Raw genomic sequence first — 21,100 nt, 5'->3', positions numbered from 1 at the left:
ATGCATGCTTGTGTTGAGGAATTTGACAAACCTTTGTAATACTTTACCAGAACTGCGTGCAATGAGTGTCCTGTCATGAAAAGCGACTGCATGTTACAAACACAGTGCATGTAGCACACAAAGCTGTGGATTGGCCCCGAACGTGAACCTGATCAATGTGACATTCACAACTGTAGCAGGTACTTTGTGAAACACAAGTCTGAAATACTCTACCTCAAGTCTTTGAATAGCCTTCTGAGAAGACAGTGCGACGTTTACATCCAATGCATTGGCCGGGAATCGAACCCGGGTCAACTGCTTGGCAAGCAGCTATGCTCACCACTATACCACCAATGCCTGTACAGAGGTGTCTCAGTGCCATGGCCAAGAATCATCGATCAAAACTGTTGCAGGTGCTTAGTGAAGCACACTATTCCAAATTGCAGGCATGTGTTGAGGAATTTGACATACGTTTGAAATACTTTAGCATAACTGCTGGAAAAGGCCCGCATGTCTTTCTGGCACCAGAACTTTGCGTCCCTGATGGTCTAGTGGCTAGGATTCGGTGCTCTCACCGCCGCGGCCGGGGTTCGATTCCCGGTCAGGGAATGTGATTTTAACATTGTGATGGGCTTGTGGCCAAACAAGATAGTTTCTGTACCACCATTCCGTACTAATATGCTCCAGTCACCTTGGCAATGACTAAGTGCATCTTTCATGAAGGCTCAGAGGAGATTTCCATATATTTTTAGGAACTTTTTATTATCAATTCTCTGTCTGTTGTATGCATTTTCTTTTCTCTATTTTAGTGTGAGAGTTGGACAGGAAACAGGGGAGAGGGAATGACATGCAGCAAAGGGCCCAACCTTACATGGGGAGCCAGCTCTACCAGGTAAGCTACCAGAGGCCCTGTATTATGTGTCACAGTCTGCCTTCCTCCTGACCTGTTCAACTCAGCCATCTCAGTACTTTTCCACTAACCTGCCACTGCTCCACTCTGCCAGTCAGCAATGCCTCCTCATCAGCCACTCTGCGCACCTGTGCACACAAGCTGCTCCTGATCACCAATCAAGCAGGTTCATATACTGCTCCTCACCATTCACTTGTTGCCAGATTGTTCTTTGTATTAATGCAAGATCTTCCAGCGTTGTTCGGAGGGATCTCCAGGTTTTGACCATCCCACCTCGTCTCTTCCCCAGATATCTTCTCAGCCTTCTGTCTCCAACTATGAGCTTGGTTTCCGTTTGCCTCTCTCCTAGGCTGTTTGGTGTTTCCCGATGACGACTACATAGCGTTAGTTTGACCTCTCTGAATTTCCGTGGTTCAGAGACTCTGCTCGTATTGCCACACATACCATCGTGTGCGTACACTCACCTGCCGGCTCTTCGACTCCTGCAAAAGAAAAGGGTTCACAACCTAAAGCCAGAATTGAACATTATCGTTTGCAGCTTGCTTGCTCTGTTTGTTCCACGAGCTGAAAATAAAGGTCATTATCTACTGTCTGCCTGCCTAAATGTGCTCCATTTGGGTCCTAAACTGACCTGTTACAGTTATGCATTTTTATTTTTTTTTATTAAGTGTACTTGGTTAGGTAATTGTTTATTCCCAAGGAGATTATTTATTGTTGACCGAACAGAACCAGTTCAAGAACCAGAACTTAGTGAAAAAGGGGTACTCCTGCTCCACACTTCCGAACAGTATTTGAACCATTTATTTTACCTCTGCCTACTGTCTTAGACTAAACCAACCTAACCAACCTGACTAAACTGAGACAATGGGGAAATTTAAATGGTGGCTGATCAGACCACTCAGATTAAAATATAATCACAAAACTGTATTCTGAAGCCAAAACCTGTGTCCAATTATTGTGTATTATGTAAACCTAAAGATAATCAGACAAATGAAAGAGTTATCACCATGTGTTTTTCTCAGTGTGTGGCTGCTAGTGTGGCCATCACACTAATTATGGATGCATGAATGTGCTACGTTCATGAACCGGGCTGCGTAGAAGGCTAATATTGAAACAAGATAGGCTATGTTTTGTATGTCGACAGTGAGATTTTGTGGATATGTTAAATGTTTTCCTGTGTAAGAAATAAAAATTACATCTCCTGCAAATTGCTTGAGTTTTTGTGTAAAATCCTGAGTCAGTTCCACAATTTGATTTCGTCGTCATCTCTGTCCTTCTCTCTTTACCCTTCTACCCCCGCCTCTCTAACCCCAGCTGGTCGAGGCAGGCAGCCACCCACCTAGAGCCGGGGTCTGGCCGAGGTTTCTGCCTCTTAAAGAAAGTTTTTCCTTGCCGCCGTTGACAAGTGTTTGCTCATGGTGGGAACTGTTGGGTCTCTGTAAATTTTATTAGTATGGTCTAGATCTGCTCTATTTGAAAAGTCTCCTGAGATAACTTGTTAATAATTGGTGCTATACAAATAAAACTGAATTGAATTGTTGTCCACAGCTGCTCTATACTCTACTCTGCAGCCAACTGAAGGAAATGGGACACATATGTTGATATATCTGCAGCCCTTGATCCTAAAATATTTTTTTGTGCACATGGTCTTTATAAGTAATTAGGAGTGTTAGGTGGGGCATAACTGGGCATTAAGCAAACCCAAATGGGCCATATTTGGGTTGCCCACTCTAAGCCCCTGCTCTCATTTCCCCTTAGTGACCTAACTAAGACCCACATCGGGAGCCAACATGGGTACGCCCAAGTTTAGATAGTCTTATTCTAATTAGTCTGTGATTTCAGTTTTATTCATGAAATATGACTCAAGAATTGTGTCATTGAAAGATTAGTTGTTTTATTTCTCAATTTTTCTTTTTGGTCTCAGTTTCTAGATATGGCAGCTCCCAGCAGTCTCCTCTCTGAAGAGCAGTTTCTGTGTTCCATCTGTCTGAATGTGTTCACAGATCCAGTCACCATACCATGTGGACACAACTTCTGCAAGAACTGCATCACACAACACAGGGACATTAGTGTCTGAGTCAGTGTCCCATGTGTAAAAAGGTTTTTGACAGAAGACCATAGATTAACATAAATACATTCATGTCTGAGATGGCTGCTCACTTCAGACAGTCACAAGCCAGCAGCTCCTCAGAACAACAACATATCAGCCCAGGAGAAGTTCTGTGTGATGTCGGCACTGAAACCAAACAGAAGGCCCTGAAGTCCTGCCTGGTGTGTTTGGCCTCCTACTGTGAGACTCACCTGGAGCTTCATCACAGAATCACAGGAATGACAAAACATAAGCTGATTGGTCCTGTGGAGAACCTGGAAAACAGACTGTGTAAGAAGCATGATAGACCTCTGGAGCTATTCTGTAAGACTGACCAGATGTGTGTGTGTGTGTGTGTGTGTGTGTGTGTCTCATCTGCATTGAGTCTGAGCACAAGCTTCATTATGTTGTTCCTCTAACAGAAGAATACCGAGGAAAGAAGGCTGAGCTGGGACAGACAGAGGCTGAAATTCAGTTGATGATCCAGGAGACACGACTGAAGACTCAGCAGATCAGCCAATTAAGCTCAGTAAGGAAGATGCAGACAGAGAGACAGCAGACAGCGTGCAGGTCTTCACTGGTCTTCACTGGTCTGTTGAGAGAGGTCTGCCTCAGCTCACTGACATGATTAAAGAGAAGCAGAAAACCACAGAGAAACAGGCTGAAGGCTTCATCAAAAAGCTGGAACAGGAAATATCTGAGCTGATGAAGTGCTAAAGTGGAGCAGCTCTCACGCACCGAAGACCACCTCCAGTTCCTAGAATAGAATAGAATAGAGAATAGAATGCCTTTATTGTCACTGTACACAGGTATGATTGGTTTGGCAGGTGCCCGCCGTCAGTTCGCGACGACGCTCACACATGACGTAGTTGATGAACAATGCACACTAATTTCAAATCAAAATGCAGCAGTCAGTGGGAGTTTTTTATTGGCAGCAGTTGGTGAGAGTGAGTGAAGGTGTGTGGTGACTAGTATTGTTTGGCTCGTAATATATATATATATATATATTGGGGAAAGCAGGAGGGAAAGATGGTCTGACTGGCTGAGGTGGGAGAGGGGTATGGCTCTGTACGCGTGCTTAATGTTGGTGTAAACATGATCCAGAGTGTTCTCCCCCATTGTGGAACACTTAACATGCTGGTAGAACTTCGGGAGTACAGTCTTCAAGTTGGCCTTATTAAAGTCCCCTGCAATTATGTGAACACCGTTGGGGTGGGCCTGCTGTTGTTCGTTTATGGTGTTCAGCAGGAGAGAGAGCGCTGTGTTTACACTGGCATCCTCCAAAGCTTCCCATCCCTGAACACAGCCCCACCCACCAAAGACTGGACAGAGGTCAGAGTTCACTCATCATATGAGGGGACTGTGAGGAGAGCTGTGGCTCAGCTGCAGGAGACCCTCAGTAAAGAAATGGAGAAGCTGTGTGCTGAAATCGAGTTGAAGAGGGTCCAGCAGTTTGCAGTGGATGTGACTCTTGATCCTGACACTGCACATCTATTTCTCTCTGTGTTTGACAACGGGAAATTGGAGGGTCTAGTCTCCTTTCATGATGTAGATGCTGCAGATGTTATCCATGATTTTACTGTCTATAATTTCAGTGAGAAACTCTTCCCCATCTTTGGTCCCTGTGATGTTGGTGGTAAAAAGTATTTTCCTCTGATGATCTCCCCTGTCCCCTATGTTACAAGTTAACCATCTGAATATCTTGTGTTGAATATACTCATTGTGGTTATGTCTTTATTTTGCATTGTGTTCTATTTTCTTCAGTCTTGTAGCTACTATTAAACCATACAAGTTTCTGTGATGATTCAGTGAATTTTATACCAAGTTAATTCCATAATAACAGGCAAAGTTGGTTGGAAGTGTGTCTACAACCCACTGATGTGTTTTTTTCTTTATGTTGGAGCATTGTGCATAGTGTATAAACATGTTTTACCCATTGAATACATTACATTTTAATAAACTGGATGTGGAAAAAATGGATATTGGTAAATAGAGAATGCAATAACTGTAAGACATTTGTGTAAAACAAGCGATTTGGATGCATTTTATTATTAATTATTATCATCATTTCCTGTGAATACTGCATTAGAGATGAGTTTTTCTGTGAAGCTTTGGCGACCCCTAGTGTGGGTCTCGACCTCCAGGTTGGGAACCACTGCTGTACATAAGCTTCTACATAGTATTCCCTTGTACTGTATGGAGTGAATAGAGATAGTAAGAATAGCAAATAATATTTAGTGTGTTTAAACAAAGAGCAAATACAGAATATAGAGCTGTCTCCATGAAGGGTGTTTACTAGGGTTCGCCAAAGCTTCAAGGAGAGGTTGTTGGGCCTTAATTTTACAGTGTGCAAGAAAACCTTTTTTACCTAAATAAAAAACCTACAAAAAATATTTTTAAAATTTAGATTATTATTTATGATATATAAAGTTAAAAAAGCTCACATCATAAGGGCACAGTGGAGACCTGAAAACAAACTATATTCATATAGTCTGCTTAACAACCTGGTCCTGCAGGGTCCCGCCAGGGATTTTGGGCCCCATGAAATGATATCAGATAGGGCCACACCAACCCTGCGCAATTGCTGTAACCACATCTTACATGTGGCCTATGGAAGACACATTTATCCACTATATCCCTGCCCATGTATGTTGATTAGTACTACTGTGGAGGTGGGTGTGGTTTACTCTCAGCTGCAGGAGAGAGAGGTGTGGGGAAGGCTTGTGAGAGCAGTACCAGGTGAGCTGATCACAGCTGGTACTCACTGAGTAATCACTCTCTCCTTATATTGCATTAGTTTGCTGGACCTGGGGTGGTGGACAGACAAGTGAGAGCGAGTGGGAGAGATTTAAGAAGTTGTTGTATGTTGTGTGACTACAATTTTAATAAAAGTTGTGTGGTACAACGGACCAGTGTTGTCAGATTGTGTGCTGAGGGAACCCACAGTAGCATAGAGACCTGCTACAATTACATCCAAACATTTCTATATCAAAGTGATTCTTTCTGAATTTTCTGGCACATTATTGTAGCAGTGAGCTTGATATTATGGAGGGTAGACCTAAAGCTCTGGCCATTAAGAGCTCCTGATACATCTGTTTGAGTGTTTTTAATTTTCTGCATATTTTTAAAATACAGAGGGACACATTTAGAAATTTTAAATGAGCAGAGACACAAACGAGTTGTCAGATAGGAAGACACATCAGTTAAGGGAATATCAACTTATATATAAATTATTATATATCTAATATTATTAAATTATATTTATTCATTTAATTAATTTATTTCTGAGACGCAATCCATTTTGTTCCCTTCGGTTCAAAGGTCTGAAGCAATGGCAAGCTGGGGCGCTGTTCTCTTTTGGGGTGAGTTTTTCCCTCAAGTCAAAGAAAGGCCTGTATAAAGAGAATTTATTGCACAAATTCAACAAACTGTAAAGCAACAATACACAAAGAACAAGTTCCTGTATAACTGTATAACAAAGAGCTTGAAACCAAACTTGAGTATGAAAACATCCCAGATTCCATTTCATATAACACATATCAAACTGTTTAAGCTGTAATGTCCTGATAATGGCAGAGCCATCACACTCAATAGTTCATTCTGGACCAGTGTGTTTGTGTGCTGCTATAAAATTACGATTTGTAAATTGTGAATGTGTCTGCCAGAGCCTCATCGACACCTCACTGTTTCTCTTTTTTCTCTCCAGGTCTCTTCACAGTATGCAGAGGGTATTCACAGCATCTGCACAGATAATTGGTTGTTTTAGTTTTTAATCTTAACAGTGAAATCTAAATTCAAGCTGTAATGAAGACAAATGATAAAAAAATACTGAACCTGCCTGTGCCTCTCCAGTTTCTTCTTGTTGCTCCATTGTTTCTTTGTGGGATCACAGCCAGAGATTTGTCATCCCTGTTTGTCTGCTCTCCCACTCGCCACTGAGGTCCACTCTCTTTCTATTTCTCTCTGGAGTCAGGCTGAATAAAGATTTGCATAAAGAAGAAAGGTTGTTTGAATCTCCAGAATCTGAACACCTACAGTAAACCATCAGTGCAGAGACGTGATATAACAATTTTTTTTCATTTTTATTTTTTATTATCTTTTTTATTGATTCATTCAGCATTGCAGAGCATACAAATACTTCACGTGATATAACAATTCTGATGTCGGCTGGACTAATAGCCTCCCTTTTCCTTTTTGTCAAAGGTCTTTGCTGGGCCTTTTGCTTCCTTTGAGCCTCCATGACTGTGGTCCACCAGAGTCTGGCATCTTCACTAATTATGAATCTGGCCATGGCCTCCTCAATACCTCCGTAAGACTAAATGAGAAAATATGTACACATGATTAGACTTATAGTAAGAAAATAACGGAGTTCAATTCCTGATCACATTCCTGTCTGTCAATCAACTTTAAGCCATTAAACATGATTGTTATTTTCTGATGTGGTAGTGAAGTGAAGTTTCATCTAGGTTTTGTTTACGTTTTAAGCCGTGTTTCCACTTCCATGATATGGTACTGCTTGTCTCTACTCGACTCAGCTAAACTTTTCTCAGTTTCCTCTTATTATCAGCAGGGTAATACAAAATAAAAGTACCAGGTACCAGGTACTAACTACAAACAACTTTTGACAAAAAAGAGCAAGTAGAGTTGAGTCAAGCTGTTCAATGCAGTGGAACTATTATTTTTTTAAACAAACAACAACCAAAGATAATTATTTTCTATTTTAATCTCAGTTTCTCTCTACATTCAAAAACAGATAACTAATGTGAGTGCAGTGAGAGGCGGAGCAACACATGAAAAACTGTTTTCCCGCCAGAAATGAAACTGAAAGGAAGTCATTGCTGCAGAAGAGCAACTTCTGTTTTTCTCTGAAAGAAACAAAGCTTTCTTCGTCTTGCCTTGACCAAAATACATCGGAGACACACAGGTGAGTATAGTGGATGACATTTAGTGTTTAAACACAGAACAAATAAGGACTCTTTTATTTAGTGCTGAAAAGGTTTTTAGTGAATTTAAGTAAAGTCAGTTATTTTTCTTTTATATAGTAGGCTACAATAGTTGCACCAAAAGTGCAGTTGCTGCTCTTCAAACACTCATTGAAAAAGCAAAGCAAAAGTACCATGTGTATTCAAATTCGGATTTTTTTTCTTAAACTGAATGAATGGCAGAGACTGCATGTTTATACAAGCATAGTCTTCATCAGGCTCCACCTGAATTAAGCTCACTGGTAGGTTAAGTTTGGAATAACATTGTAATAAGTTCATATTAGGGTAAGTTAAAATTTTTGTTTTGCTGGATTTTGTATTTTTCTGCCTGCTCTGTTGAAAAGAAATGCAGTACACATACAAGGGGTGGAAAATATCAAAAACACTAACACTCTACTTGCACTACAACACATAAATTCGATTTGAAGCTTATGCTCAAACACAAATCATTACCATTGCTTTTAAATTAGTTCTGTTGTTAATTTAGTTACTATCAGCTAGAACCATCTCCAAACATAAGCTTATTATGTGTTTCCATGATATGAGAAAAAGTATTTTAGGCTCCACAATATGGCAATAATTGTATGATATTTTGCAATTATTTTGACAAATATTATTATTATTATGATGATTCAATGCAATTTAAATTTTCTCTCAAAAAACTATTAAAATTACGATGATTGTTTATGATTTTGACAAACATGTTTTCTTACGTCTGGAGAACAATATTTGTAGTCCAGGGTATCTCTGCAGCTCTACAGTGCTTCATTATAATGCTGTTTGTCACACCTTAAAAAAATTGCAGCTTCTGCGATCTGGATATTGCACTTGGCCATGTTGCAACCTTGGTAATATTTCAATTAATTGTTCAGCCCTAAAAATAATCCACACTTTCATGACCTCTTGGCTCTATTACTGTATTTCCTGTTCCTTAGGCCTTCCCCAGGCTTCATTACCTTGCCTAAAGTTGGATCAAAATGCAGCTGCAGGGATGCTGACTGGTACTAAAAAGCTTGAGCATATCACCCAGCTCCTAGCCTCTCTTTATTGGCTCCCTGTCAATTTTAGAATTTAATTGAACACCTTGCTGATTACGTTCGAGGCTCTTAATTGTGAGGCCCCATTCTATATCACCTACCTTATTCCCTGGCACGGTCACGACTAAAACTGCTTCACAACTGTAGTGATATTGTCCCCTCCATCTCTGATTTCAAATCTACGCTGATGGCATATCTTTATTCACTGGCCTTTTTGGCCTACTAATCGTTTAATAGATTACGTCTTTTGTCACTTATTGTTTATTGTTGTCATTGGCAAGTTTTCTGTTTGTATAACTGCTGTTGACTTCATATTTTAATGTTCTTGTGCAGCACTTTTATCAGTTTAAGCTGTGTTTGACTTGAGTAATAGATATTTACTATACATACAGTATTGCTACCATCTTACATACATATTTATCTTTATGGCTACAGTTTTTTGCTGAAATATGTATCTTACTGTTTTTTGCAATACATTTAAACCATTAAATTGTGCAGCTTAATGAGGAGGCTGCTTGGACTTTTTGTTGTGATCTATTTAACAATTTTGCAACCCACAGTATGAAAGAGAGATGAGTAAGTTTGATTTTGGTCTTGTTGTTCAGGCATGTCTGCTGCCTACAGTCTCCTCTCTGAAGAACAGTTTCTGTGTTCCATCTGTCTGGATGTGTTCTCTCATCCAGTCACCATACCTTGTGGACACAACTTCTGCAAAAACTGCATCACACAACACTGGGACGTTAATGTCCAAAGCCAGTGTCCCATGTGTAAAGATGTCTTTGACAGAAGACCTGAGCTGAGGGTCAACACATTTATATCTGAGATGGCCGATGAGTTCAGACGGTCAGCTGTAAAGAAAGCTAGCAGCTGCTCAGCGCAAAAATATGCCAACTCAGGAGAAGTTCTATGTGACGTCTGCACTGAAACCAAACTGAAGGCCCGGAAGTCCTGCCTGGCGTGTCTGGCCTCCTACTGTGAGACTCACCTGGAGCCTCATCTCAGAATCCCAGGACTGAAAAGACATGAGCTGATCAATCCTGTGAAGAACCTGGAAGACAGAGTGTGTAAGAAGCATGATAGACCTCTGGAGGTGTTCTGTAAGACTGACCAGATGTGCGTGTGTCTGTTCTGCACTGAGTCAGAGCACAAGGTACATGTCTTTATTCCTATGAAAGAAGAATATAAGGCAGAGAAAGCTAAACTGGGGAAGTTAAAAGCGGAAATTCAGTTGATGATCCAAGAGAGACTGCTGAAGATTCAGCAGATCAAACAGTCAGTGAAGCTCAGTAAGGAAGATGCACAGAGAGAGACAGCAGACAGCATGCAGGTCTTTACTGGTCTGATCCAGTCTATTGAGAGAGGTCTGGCTCAGCTCATTGACAAAATTGAAGAGAAGCAAAAAACCACAGAGAAACAGGCTGAAGGCTTCATCATAGAGCTAGAAGAGGAAATATCTGAGTTGATAAAGAGAAGTGCTGAAGTGGAGCAGCTCTCAAACACCGAAGACCACCTCCAGCTCCTCCAAAGCTTCCCATCCCTGAACACAGCCCCACCCACCAAAGACTGGACAGAGGTCAGAGTTCACTCATCATATGAGGGGACTGTAAGGAGAGCTGTGGCTCAGCTGCAGGAGACCCTCAGTAAAGAGATGGAGAAGCTGTGTGCTGAAATCGAGTTGAAGAGGGTCCAGCAGTTTGCGGTGGATGTGACTCTTGATCCTGACACTGCCAGTCCCTTTCTCATCCTGTCTGATGATGAGAAACAAGTAAAGTCTGATGTGATTCAAAGGAATGTCCCTGACAACCCACAGAGATTTTCCTTTTGTAATGGTGTTTTAGGAAGGCACAGTTTCTCTTCAGGCAGATTTTACTATGAAGTTAACGTTAGCAAGAAGACTGAGTGGGATTTAGGAGTGGCCAAAGAATCGGTAATTAGGGAAGGAAAAATCAGGTTGTCCCCTAAGAATGGCTTTTGGACTGTATGGTTGAGAAAGGGAACTGAGTACAAAGCTCTTGCTGGTCCTGGTGTCCTTCTCTCTCTAAAGTCGAAGCCTGAGAAGGTGGGGGTGTTTGTGGATTATGAGGAGGGTCTGGTCTCCTTTTATGATGTAGATTCTGCAGCTCTCATCTACTCCTTTACTGGCTGTAACTTCACTGAGAAACTCTACCCATACTTCAGTCCCTGTGGTCTTGTTGATGGTATAAATGCTGCGCCACTGATCATTCTCCCTCTGTGCCACACAAATTAAACTTACCATTTGATTTCCTCTGGAAATATTAACCAGATTGCCTGTGGTACTTTACTTTACTGCTCTGCAAACCCTGTTTGTATAATCAAGTGTCACAGCTTAATTTGTTAAAGGAATGTATAACTGTTCATAGGTTTTAGGTGGATGTTTTCCAGAGAATAGCATTGTTTCAAAAACACCAAATTTGGTACTGTAGGGATTCTGTCAATATTGTCTTTTCAACATTATGATATGAATAAGCGGTTAGCTTGCTGTTGCCAAAAAGTATGTAGTATTGCATCCAGTCAAGACTGGTAAATACCTAACCCTGTTAGACTGCTTTGGGCAATGATAATGCTGTGTGGTCATAGCATTTAACATTAATGGGAGAAGACTGGGATGAAACAGTGTATTTGTCTGTATTCTGCGTGTCTTATGTAAACATTTTTTTTGTGTTCACACAGCTTTCACATAGACATGGCGGACTGATTTTAAAAGACAGTGTTAGATCTGCAGATTTTTCTAATACAAGTTGGACATTTATACACATGACCTTGTAACCCCCAAACAGATATCTCTGCTATAACTATAACTGAACTCAAGCACAGGTACACGTGAATAAAATGCGGCCATTATGAATACTTTCGTGTCTTGAGAGGGGTTCTGTTTTATGATGGTATTTGTTGCCATTTGTATGTCGGTCTAGTGAGATGTTCTTATATTTTAAAGGTGATGTATATATACTTAGTTATGGTGAAAATTATTCACACCCGTGTTTATATTGTGATGTGTTTGTTCACCTCTCTGGCAAGTTTACCTGCTTTTATTTTATTGAGGGCCACTTTTTATGTAATTCTCACATCTAATGAAATGAAAACAAATAGTGGGTGACATGAGTGATTACTATTTAATATTTTTTTTTAAACTTTTGAATAAAAAGGAAAAAAACAAATCAGGCACAGTGATCATTTGCATCATTTGAAACAGCTCAAATAAATTGAAACAAGAACAATAACAGAAACAAAAGAATAGTGGATTTTTCTCCACCTGCTGGCTCTAATGGACATACCATGTATGTGAATGAGTAGATAAATGAATAGATAAATAAAGGTTGAGAAGATTCCGAGCTAATGAATACATTTAAGACTGGTTAAATAATATGCACATAAATACATTAATACACATGTATAGCTGCATAATTATTTTCCCTTCAGCATGACTTTTCTCAAATCTCAGATTTTCTTGGTATTTACTTGTATTTAGTTATTTCAAATAATTATTCTTTCCAAATAATAGGTCTTATCCTCTGCAAATAAATGTACAGTAGTGATACTTTTGTTTCCCCCAATTTTATGTAGAGAAATAAGTCATTAACAATAACAGAGACCATGGGGTTCTCTTTACATGAATCATCAAGCACATGTAAATCATTTTGACAACCTTCATACTAAATGAAAAGGAGTGTTGTGTTTGTAGTAAAGTAAAGAAAATTAATGTTTTGACAATATTACACTGCAGTGTATGTGAGATATCCTCTGCCTAGGACAGAACAGCACTCTTCCTTTTAAAATAAATCTTTTTGTTTTTCTCAGCCTTATTACATATTAAATTAAAGTTTGAGGAGCATTGTCCCTCTTCACTCTTTATGGTAATCCTTAAATATGTCACTTTATCCATGACTGGTTCATCTGAGGCAGCTGTGAGACTCTTTAACTCAACATAATGAAGCATTGTTTGTTGCTGCAACATCTGTCAACACTTATTACAGTCACTGTTTGTTCTGTTTAATACCTGTACTGTACGGTTTTACACACACACAACCACACACGCACACACAACCACGCACACACACACACACACACACACACACACACACACACACACACGCACACACACACACACACAACCACGCACACGCACACACACACACAACCACGCACACACACACACACACACACACACACACAACCACACAACCACGCACACACACACACGCACGCACACACACACACACACACACGCACACACAACCACACACACACACACACACACACACAACCTTACACACACACACACACACACACACAACCACGCACACACACACACACACACACAACCACACACACACACACGCACACACAACCACGCACACACACACACACACACAACCACGCACACACACACGCACACACACACACGCACACACAACCACACACACACACACACACACACACACGCACACACAACCACACACAACCACACACACACACACACGCACACACACAACCACGCACACACACACACGCACACACGCACGCACACCCACGCACGCACGCACACACACACACACACACACACACAACCACACACACACACACACACACACACCCACGCACAGACACACACGCACGCACAAACACACACACGCACACACAACCACGCACACACACACACACACAACCACGCACACGCACACACGCACACACAACCACACACACACACACACACACACACGCACACACAACCACACACAACCACACACACACACACACGCACACACACAACCACGCACACACACACACACACACACACACACGCACACACCCACGCACGCACGCACACACACACACACACACACACACACAACCACACACACACACACACCCACGCACCCACGCACACACACACACGCACGCACAAACACACACACGCACACACAACCACGCACACACACACACACACACACACGCGTTCACTCAATGACAAACAGGTTGGGAACAATATATGGTGTGTAGCCCTTTAAGGCTCGTGTGACGTCAATCTTCCGTCTCTCACTAAAAACGTCACACGCGGAAGTACCAACATGGAGGACGGGAGAGAAGCTTCCACGAATTCACTTCTGAAAGATGGTAAAAGCGGCTCTATGAACGGCGGCGGGGGTTAATACCGTATATTACTGTGTGTGTCGATAGCTCTAAGTCATTATCTGCAGGGTTGGCCAATGTCCGCCTTCGTCCCGCAGCTAGCTAACGTTACTGCACACACCTTTCCGAGCTAGGCAGCTATTAACGTCACATTTCTTCTGTTTCTGATGACGTGTTCGTCCGTATTAAACGTCATTTAGGAACAGGAGTTGCTCTGTTGGTGAAGTCATTGCTACAACCAACAATTACACAGCACTGTGTGTTTACCCTACTGCAACATGTTAAAAAGGCTGCTGTAAAAAAGGTCTATAGAAGCGCTCAGAAGAGGCTACATAGTACTATATAGAACTATTTTCCATTCCAGCCCTCTACCATAAGAATATAGCAAAAACCTGGTTTACTACAACTTTTATAAAATAACTTTTTATCATATGTGCTGGACTTTGACTTTATCCGACAGTATTACATGGGACAGATAATCTGGGTGGGTAATGTGCCAGGTTCCTCTGGCTCCTCCTGGTGCTCCTAATGACATTAATGAGAATCCACCTGCCCGAAAGAAAACAACCAATCACAGCTTCAAAACATACTGATGCTGGGAATGAGACTAAGCAATAAACTGTGTAAAAGCCGCCAACCCAGAGCATCTTTCCATCTTTCTCAGCTCTCATAGGCTGGTTGTTCCATCACGGTGGATTCTGCACTAGGAGGAGCCAGAGGAACCTGATTTTTCACAGATTATCTAAGTTATTTTTCTAAATGTTACCCACTGCACTTTTAAAGTGTACCCCCCACAAACATGTGAGGGAGAGGGAAAAAGTGGCAGTCAGAAAGCCTACCTAATAACAATGCTACGGTTAAGGTTCCAAGCAGACACGTTTCTTTTACAATGAAAACACACATTTGACTTCAGGTTGTGTGTGTTTATAGGTTAAGCTGCGAGTGGATGGGTATGATGGTAAATCATATCTCCTCTCAGCAGTATGAATAAAAATCATGGCATACTAAAGTGACTGGATGTGTTCGCATAACTAAGAAATGGAACTTCTATATATTAGTTTTTGATGTATTTAATTAAATACTGATAATAATAAACTTTATTTATGCAGCACTTTTCAAAACAAAGTTACAACAACAACAACACACTGAGGGGTTAATCAAAGAGCTGGAAGAGGACATTTCTGCTTTTGCTTCAGTCCTAATATGTGACACCACAAACCTGATATCTAGGACTAGTGTTCTGAAAGCATTGATGTCCTGAATCATTTGAGGATGTGCTGCTGTGTCTGCAGAGTGCTACACTGATTTCCTGGCCGAGGACTTTGATGTGAAGACGTACACCGCTCAGGCCATTCACCATGCCGTCATTGCCGAGCAGCTGGCCAAGCTGGCACAGGGCATCAGTCAGCTGGACAAGGAGCTGCACAGCCAGGTACAAACACAACACGCTATACTGACTCTCTGCAGAGTCTGAAGTGTCAGCTTTAGTAGAGATTGCCAAATGAATGTTCATTACTTACAGTGTCATGAAACAATCCCATTGCCATCTACAGGTAAATCAATAATAACCTAAACTTGGAGGTTCTACAATAAAGCAGTGTGTTTTAGAGCATCTGTGGAATATAATATTCATAGGTATGTTTTCATTAGTGTATAATAACCTGAAAATAAAAATGGTTGTGTTTTTGTTACCTTAGAATGAGCTGTTTATATCTACAGTGGGTCCTCTTCTACGGAGTCCACCATGTCCCTACATTAGCCTATAGCAGACAAACCAAACACTGGCTCTAGATAGGGCCTTTCATGTTTTTTTCTAGTTTCCCAGCCACTCTAGTTTCTGGAGTTTCCGGGTCATCTGTTGGTTGGTCGGTCTGCAACTTCACCACTAGATGCCACTAAATCTCATACACTGGACCTTTATAAATAAATAAAGTATCTATCTATCTAAAAATACAAAACCCCCCCCACAAAAAAACTTGAATTTCTTTCTTTCTATCTATCTATCTATCTATCTATCTATCTATCTATCTATCTATCTATCTATCTATCTATCTGTCTATCTGTCTATCTTTAAACACAGAGCCAGACTTTGTATGATATCGTGCTGATAGCTTACTGGTGAAAGCTGTTGTCTCCTGTCTTTTTTTGTTTTTTTTACATTTGACTTTTTCTGCTGATTTTCAGATTGGATGACAATAAATCAATAATTATTTTTGTTATGGACTAGAGCTGTACAATTAATCAAAATATTTATCAAAATCACAATAGGTCAGGTAAGTGCAATAGCCAAATTGCTGCAGTTTGTTTGATAAAGGTAAAAATTTCAATTTCAAAATTCTGTGAAAACTAAATTTGTGATAAAAAATGCTCATGAATCATACTGCAATCACAATATCTGTCAAAATAATATAATATGATTATTATTAAGATAAAAAACCATGTTGTGCCACCCTAATATGGAGTTTTGGAATTAGTGCTGCATCAATCAGTCGATTTGTTTATTCGCTGAAAATTAATTGACAACTATTTTGATAATTGGTTTTGAGAAGAAATGCCAAAAATCCCTGTTTTTAGCTTCTCAAATGTGAATATTTTCTGATTTCCTTAGTCTTTAGTGAGAGTAACTGAATATTTTTGTGGTTTGGACTGTTGGTCAGACAAAACAAGACCTATGAAGACATTGTCTCAGCTATATGAGCAACCAAATTTAGGTTAATTACTGTCGTACTGTGCCTGTGAAATCACTTATTTATCACTCTCAGTTCACAGTTCCCTTTACAACCCACATTTGAAGCAGTAACCCACTAAAGTTTTAGTATGCTTTATAAAATGCAAATCATTTATACTGCTGGCCATTTCCTAAAGCATGTCTTATGTTTTTAGACTGATGGTGTATCATCCAGGCAGCTATTTGTTCAGTTTATTTTATTTCACAGAGGAAGGAATTAAGCAAAAGCTTTGCTTAAAACCAGGGAACACAGTGGTAACCATAATAGGAGCACCATCCATACATATATTTCTACTTCTTCCTTCCAGGTTGTGGCCAGACATGAAGACCTACTGTCACAGGCGACTGGAATAGAGTCCCTTGAAGGTAAAGAGCCATGTTTACATTTTCTACCATTCTAACTTCAAGAACAACATTTAAGGGAACGGTTTCATGGACTTGCAGAATGATTTTCCCTTCCTGACTGCAACTAGTTTCAGTTCCGTAACATTAGACTGCAAGTTTAAGCAGTGACCATTTTGAAAACTGTCCTTGTTGGTGTATTCACGGCTATGGCTCAGAGGCAGAGCGGGTTGTCCCCTAATCGGAAGGTTGTGGGTTCGATCCCCGGCTCCTGTTGCCACGTGTCGAAGTATCCTTGAGCAAGATACTGAACCCCAAATTGCTCCCGATGCCGTGCATCGGTGTATGAATGAGTTAGTTTCTGTTCGATGGACTTTCCATCACTGAGTGAATGTGTGTGAAAGGGTGAATGTGGCACGTAGTGTAAAAGCGCTTTGAGTGGTCGGAAGACTAGAAAGGCGCTATACAAGTACAGGTCCATTTACCATTTATTCAGGAATGCAGTAAAACCCAAATGTGAGATTTTGCTGTTGAAATGCAGTATATCCATATTCTATGTTGCTATTTCTCTACTTGCCAAGCTTCAGTTAATTCTGAACAGTCTGCCAGAACCTTGCATTACAACTGCCACCACATTGTCACTGACATTATGTTTTTACCATCGGCCATGATGTCTGTCCAAGAGGTTTGATTTTATGATCACATTCATGTCATCAGTGAAATAATTTTTGGTCTCAAATGTCACTTTTCCCACCAGCATGTGAATGCACATGGCAAGACTTTTTAAATCAGTATTTCCAAGCAATGATACTGATAATGCTTGCAGAAATACCTGCAAGAAGCTGCTTTTCAGACTTTGCATCTGCAACTATTGCAGTTCTTGGATCTTACCACAAGAGAGAGCCAGCATTCCTCAGATTAAGTCTGCTAACAAAGTAGCTCTTAAAATCAGTGTCAAAATGTACTGAAAGTAAAATATTGTGTTGTTTATGTTGTTTTCAGGGGTCCTTCAGATGATGCAGACAAGGATCAGTGCTCTGCAGGCAGCTGTTGACAGGTAAATATGTTTTGCTGTGGCTTTAGTCAGATTAGAAGTATTTATTGTCAACATTTACCCAGATATGCTTGGTTTTTGTGCCTGCTGCTTCACATTCTCTCTGTGTATAAGCACGGTCTCAGTTTTCTTTGCTGGGCCTTGGAAGAACTCTATGATTTATTTTTTGATTTAAGTGTTTCAGAATTTACATTTTTCTCAAGATCATTAAACATTTATGACTGCACAAGCAACCGAAGTTGAAGTTTTGACAAAAACATCCCTAATTATTAAATATTAAGAGTTTAACACTTAAAAGCTCTGCTGGCTGTGTGGGTGTGAGATTTGATTGTGGCCTGGGAACATACTGTAAGCAAACACCTCACGACTCTCATCATATTTTGATTCTGATTGGTGCATTGTCCTTTTTCCAGCTTAGTCCTGCCTACTTTAAATCAGTAAAAAGAGCTCAGACAGAGACACACATACACACATCTCTCATGGGAAATAACCAAAACTGTTCCCACTTTGGCAGGAAATGGTGTGTTCATGTTCATGATGATCCCTTCACTCCGAGTTAGAAAATTGTCGGGGCCTTTTAAAGTTCTGGAAATTGAATGGATGACATTGAAATACTTTGTTTTGTTTTGTATAAGCTCCCAAAGAAGCCTCACCTTTCTTAAAAACTCTCTGATAGAGATTTGTGTTGATTCAAGGGCGGCTGTGGCTCAGAGGCAGAGCGGGTCGTTCCTTAATCGGAAGGTTGTGGCTCCTGGTGCCACATGTCGAAGTATCCTTGAGCAAGATACTGAACCCTGAATTGCTCCCGATGCCATGCATCGGTGTGTGAGTGTGTATGAATGTTAGTTTTTGTTCGATGGACTTTGCCATCACTGAGTGAATGTGTGTGAAAGGGTGAATGTGGTATGTAGTGTAAAAGCACTTTGAGTGGTTGGAAGACTAGAAAGGCGCTATACAAGTACAGGTCCATTTACCATTTACCATTTATCAGCAGTATTAAACCAATGATTTCTTTAGGATTTCTGAGGTGTCTAATTTAAGTTTTACCCTAAACGGGTCACAGGTTCTAGTTTTCTGCCCAATTTGGGGACGAGTTAATGGAACTGAATTTTGGAGCTGCTTGTTGAACAAATATGTTGTGACAATACCAAGATTGTAGATATTCTTTTTTGTGCATCTGAGAGATGTAACAGTTAGATTAGTTTCTCTCCACCAAAAAACCTGGAAACTGTTTCTTTCATCACCTGCCGGCTGGACTGTTATAACTTTCTGCTCTCTGGCATCTGTAGGAATTCTCTATCCTGTTTACAGTCATTTAAAACTCAACTGCCAGCTTTTCACCTGGAATTAAGGAGCAGGACAATATTTTAGGAATCCTGGCATCCCTGCACTGCTTACATTTTGCTTTTCAAATTGATTACACAGCCGCACTGATGACTTTTAAAGGCCCAGGCTCCAAGAACACGTTTTTAATGAGTTTTTAGTGATTTAGTCATAATCTTTAGAGCCTGACTGATACATTGGTCGGCCAATATAGTACATATTGCTATCTGCATATATGTTATACAATATTTGCTGATCTACTGACCTTTGGAGAGTCATATTGGTCCAATCCACATGAAAAGGTCATTAGAATTCCCTTATACGGAAAATAAGAATTTTCCCCCATAAAATCAGTTAGGCCCTAATAACTTGTATTGTTTTAACTTTGTTTTATCTGTTTTTTATTTCATGTTATTTAGACGTATCTTATTGTAAAGCACTCCATAACTACAAAAATGTACTATATAAATGTAAGTTTTTTTTAATTATTATTGTTATTTATATATTAATTGTTACTAATAAAAACGCCATGCTCTATCTATGATAGGCTTCACACGTGTCCTGGAAAACCTGTGAATTTACAGACTGGTTTCCAAGTCATGGAAACGCCTGGAATTTGATTAAAATTATTAAAAGTAAACTCTAGTCAAATTGCCAGAGACCGCAATGGAAAAATTGGTGTGAACAGCCAAGTGTGCCAGAAAAGTGAGCCGACGCGCCAACACTGACAACCTACCTGAGACACTTCATGAACCCTGTATCAGTAAAAAAAAATAAGTTAATACTAAAAATGTCCTGGAAAATGATTTCTTATGAAGAACCCTGCATGCTTCTATATTCACCTTCCTGGTTCTTAAAGAAGCAATGCATGTCTTTTTTCAGGATAAGGACGAAGATTGTTGATCCGTACAACAAGATTGTGGCCAGGATCACTCAGCTTGCCAGACTGCAGGTAACTGTCCACTACACACTTCTTCACTAAGGGTATTGTATTAACTTTTTTGTGGCTATATCTGTCAGTTTCTCTTTTGAGATAGCAGATGAAATAGATAGTCAGTTCTTTGTGTTGCACTTTTACCAAAGAACATTGTTTTACATTTGATTCGAAGCTTTCCAAAGCCCACAGAGAAATCAACACTGTGTAGGAGAGAGGTTCAGCGTTTGCCTATATGTAGGCAAGAGATTTGTTATTTGTTGTGTGCAGAGCTGCGAGCTGCTGTGCGTGCACGATCAAGCAAGCACATGTGCGTGCCACTCAGTAAGAACACTGGGCTGCAGTTCTACTGTTTGTGCAGCCGAGGGAAATCATGATTAAATATTGATGAAACAGCGGCTGTAAAAAGGTCAGTGTGATTCTGAGGTCTCTCTCTTGGGCTAATGGCTCTGTGTCAGAGAGAGAGAGAGAGAGAGAGACAGAGAGACAGAGAGAGAGAGAGAGAGAGAGAGAGAGAGAGAGAGAGACAGAGAGAGATTTCAGTATGAGTTGTATGTGACTCACACAGCAG

General features: G+C 40.5%; 2 protein-coding genes and 2 non-coding genes across 4 annotated transcripts in view; 3 read left to right on the top strand and 1 right to left on the bottom strand.

The window, feature by feature from the left end:
• Positions 1 to 264: 264 nt before the first annotated feature.
• On the bottom strand, positions 265 to 336 carry trnag-gcc (transfer RNA glycine (anticodon GCC)). Its single transcript has one exon. It is a non-coding gene; the product is annotated as a tRNA-Gly (tRNA).
• Positions 337 to 516: 180 nt separating this feature from the next.
• Positions 517 to 588, top strand: trnae-cuc (transfer RNA glutamic acid (anticodon CUC)). The gene has a single exon. It is a non-coding gene; the product is annotated as a tRNA-Glu (tRNA).
• Positions 589 to 7,808: 7,220 nt separating this feature from the next.
• On the top strand, positions 7,809 to 11,865 carry LOC127358550 (zinc-binding protein A33-like). Its single transcript, XM_051391701.1, has 2 exons — positions 7,809 to 7,902; positions 9,603 to 11,865. The coding sequence occupies exon 2, from the start codon at positions 9,605 to 9,607 to the stop codon at positions 11,243 to 11,245; it is 1,641 nt and encodes a 546-aa protein (XP_051247661.1). The 5' UTR covers positions 7,809 to 7,902; positions 9,603 to 9,604; the 3' UTR covers positions 11,246 to 11,865.
• A 2,193-nt stretch (positions 11,866 to 14,058) lies between these two features.
• The window catches only part of cog5 (component of oligomeric golgi complex 5), a 71,678-nt gene continuing 64,636 nt past the window's right edge, over positions 14,059 to 21,100 (top strand). Inside the window, exons 1-5 of the mRNA XM_051391699.1 lie at positions 14,059 to 14,133; positions 15,441 to 15,580; positions 17,185 to 17,242; positions 18,221 to 18,275; positions 20,478 to 20,547. Of these exons, the coding sequence (XP_051247659.1) occupies positions 14,088 to 14,133; positions 15,441 to 15,580; positions 17,185 to 17,242; positions 18,221 to 18,275; positions 20,478 to 20,547 (369 nt within the window). The 5' untranslated portion in view covers positions 14,059 to 14,087. The remainder of the gene's footprint in view (positions 14,134 to 15,440; positions 15,581 to 17,184; positions 17,243 to 18,220; positions 18,276 to 20,477; positions 20,548 to 21,100) is intronic.

The sequence above is a fragment of the Dicentrarchus labrax genome, unplaced genomic scaffold, assembly GCF_905237075.1.
Source record: "Dicentrarchus labrax unplaced genomic scaffold, dlabrax2021, whole genome shotgun sequence".
NCBI lineage: Eukaryota > Metazoa > Chordata > Actinopteri > Moronidae > Dicentrarchus > Dicentrarchus labrax.
This window is presented reverse-complemented; position numbering and strand designations above follow the sequence as displayed.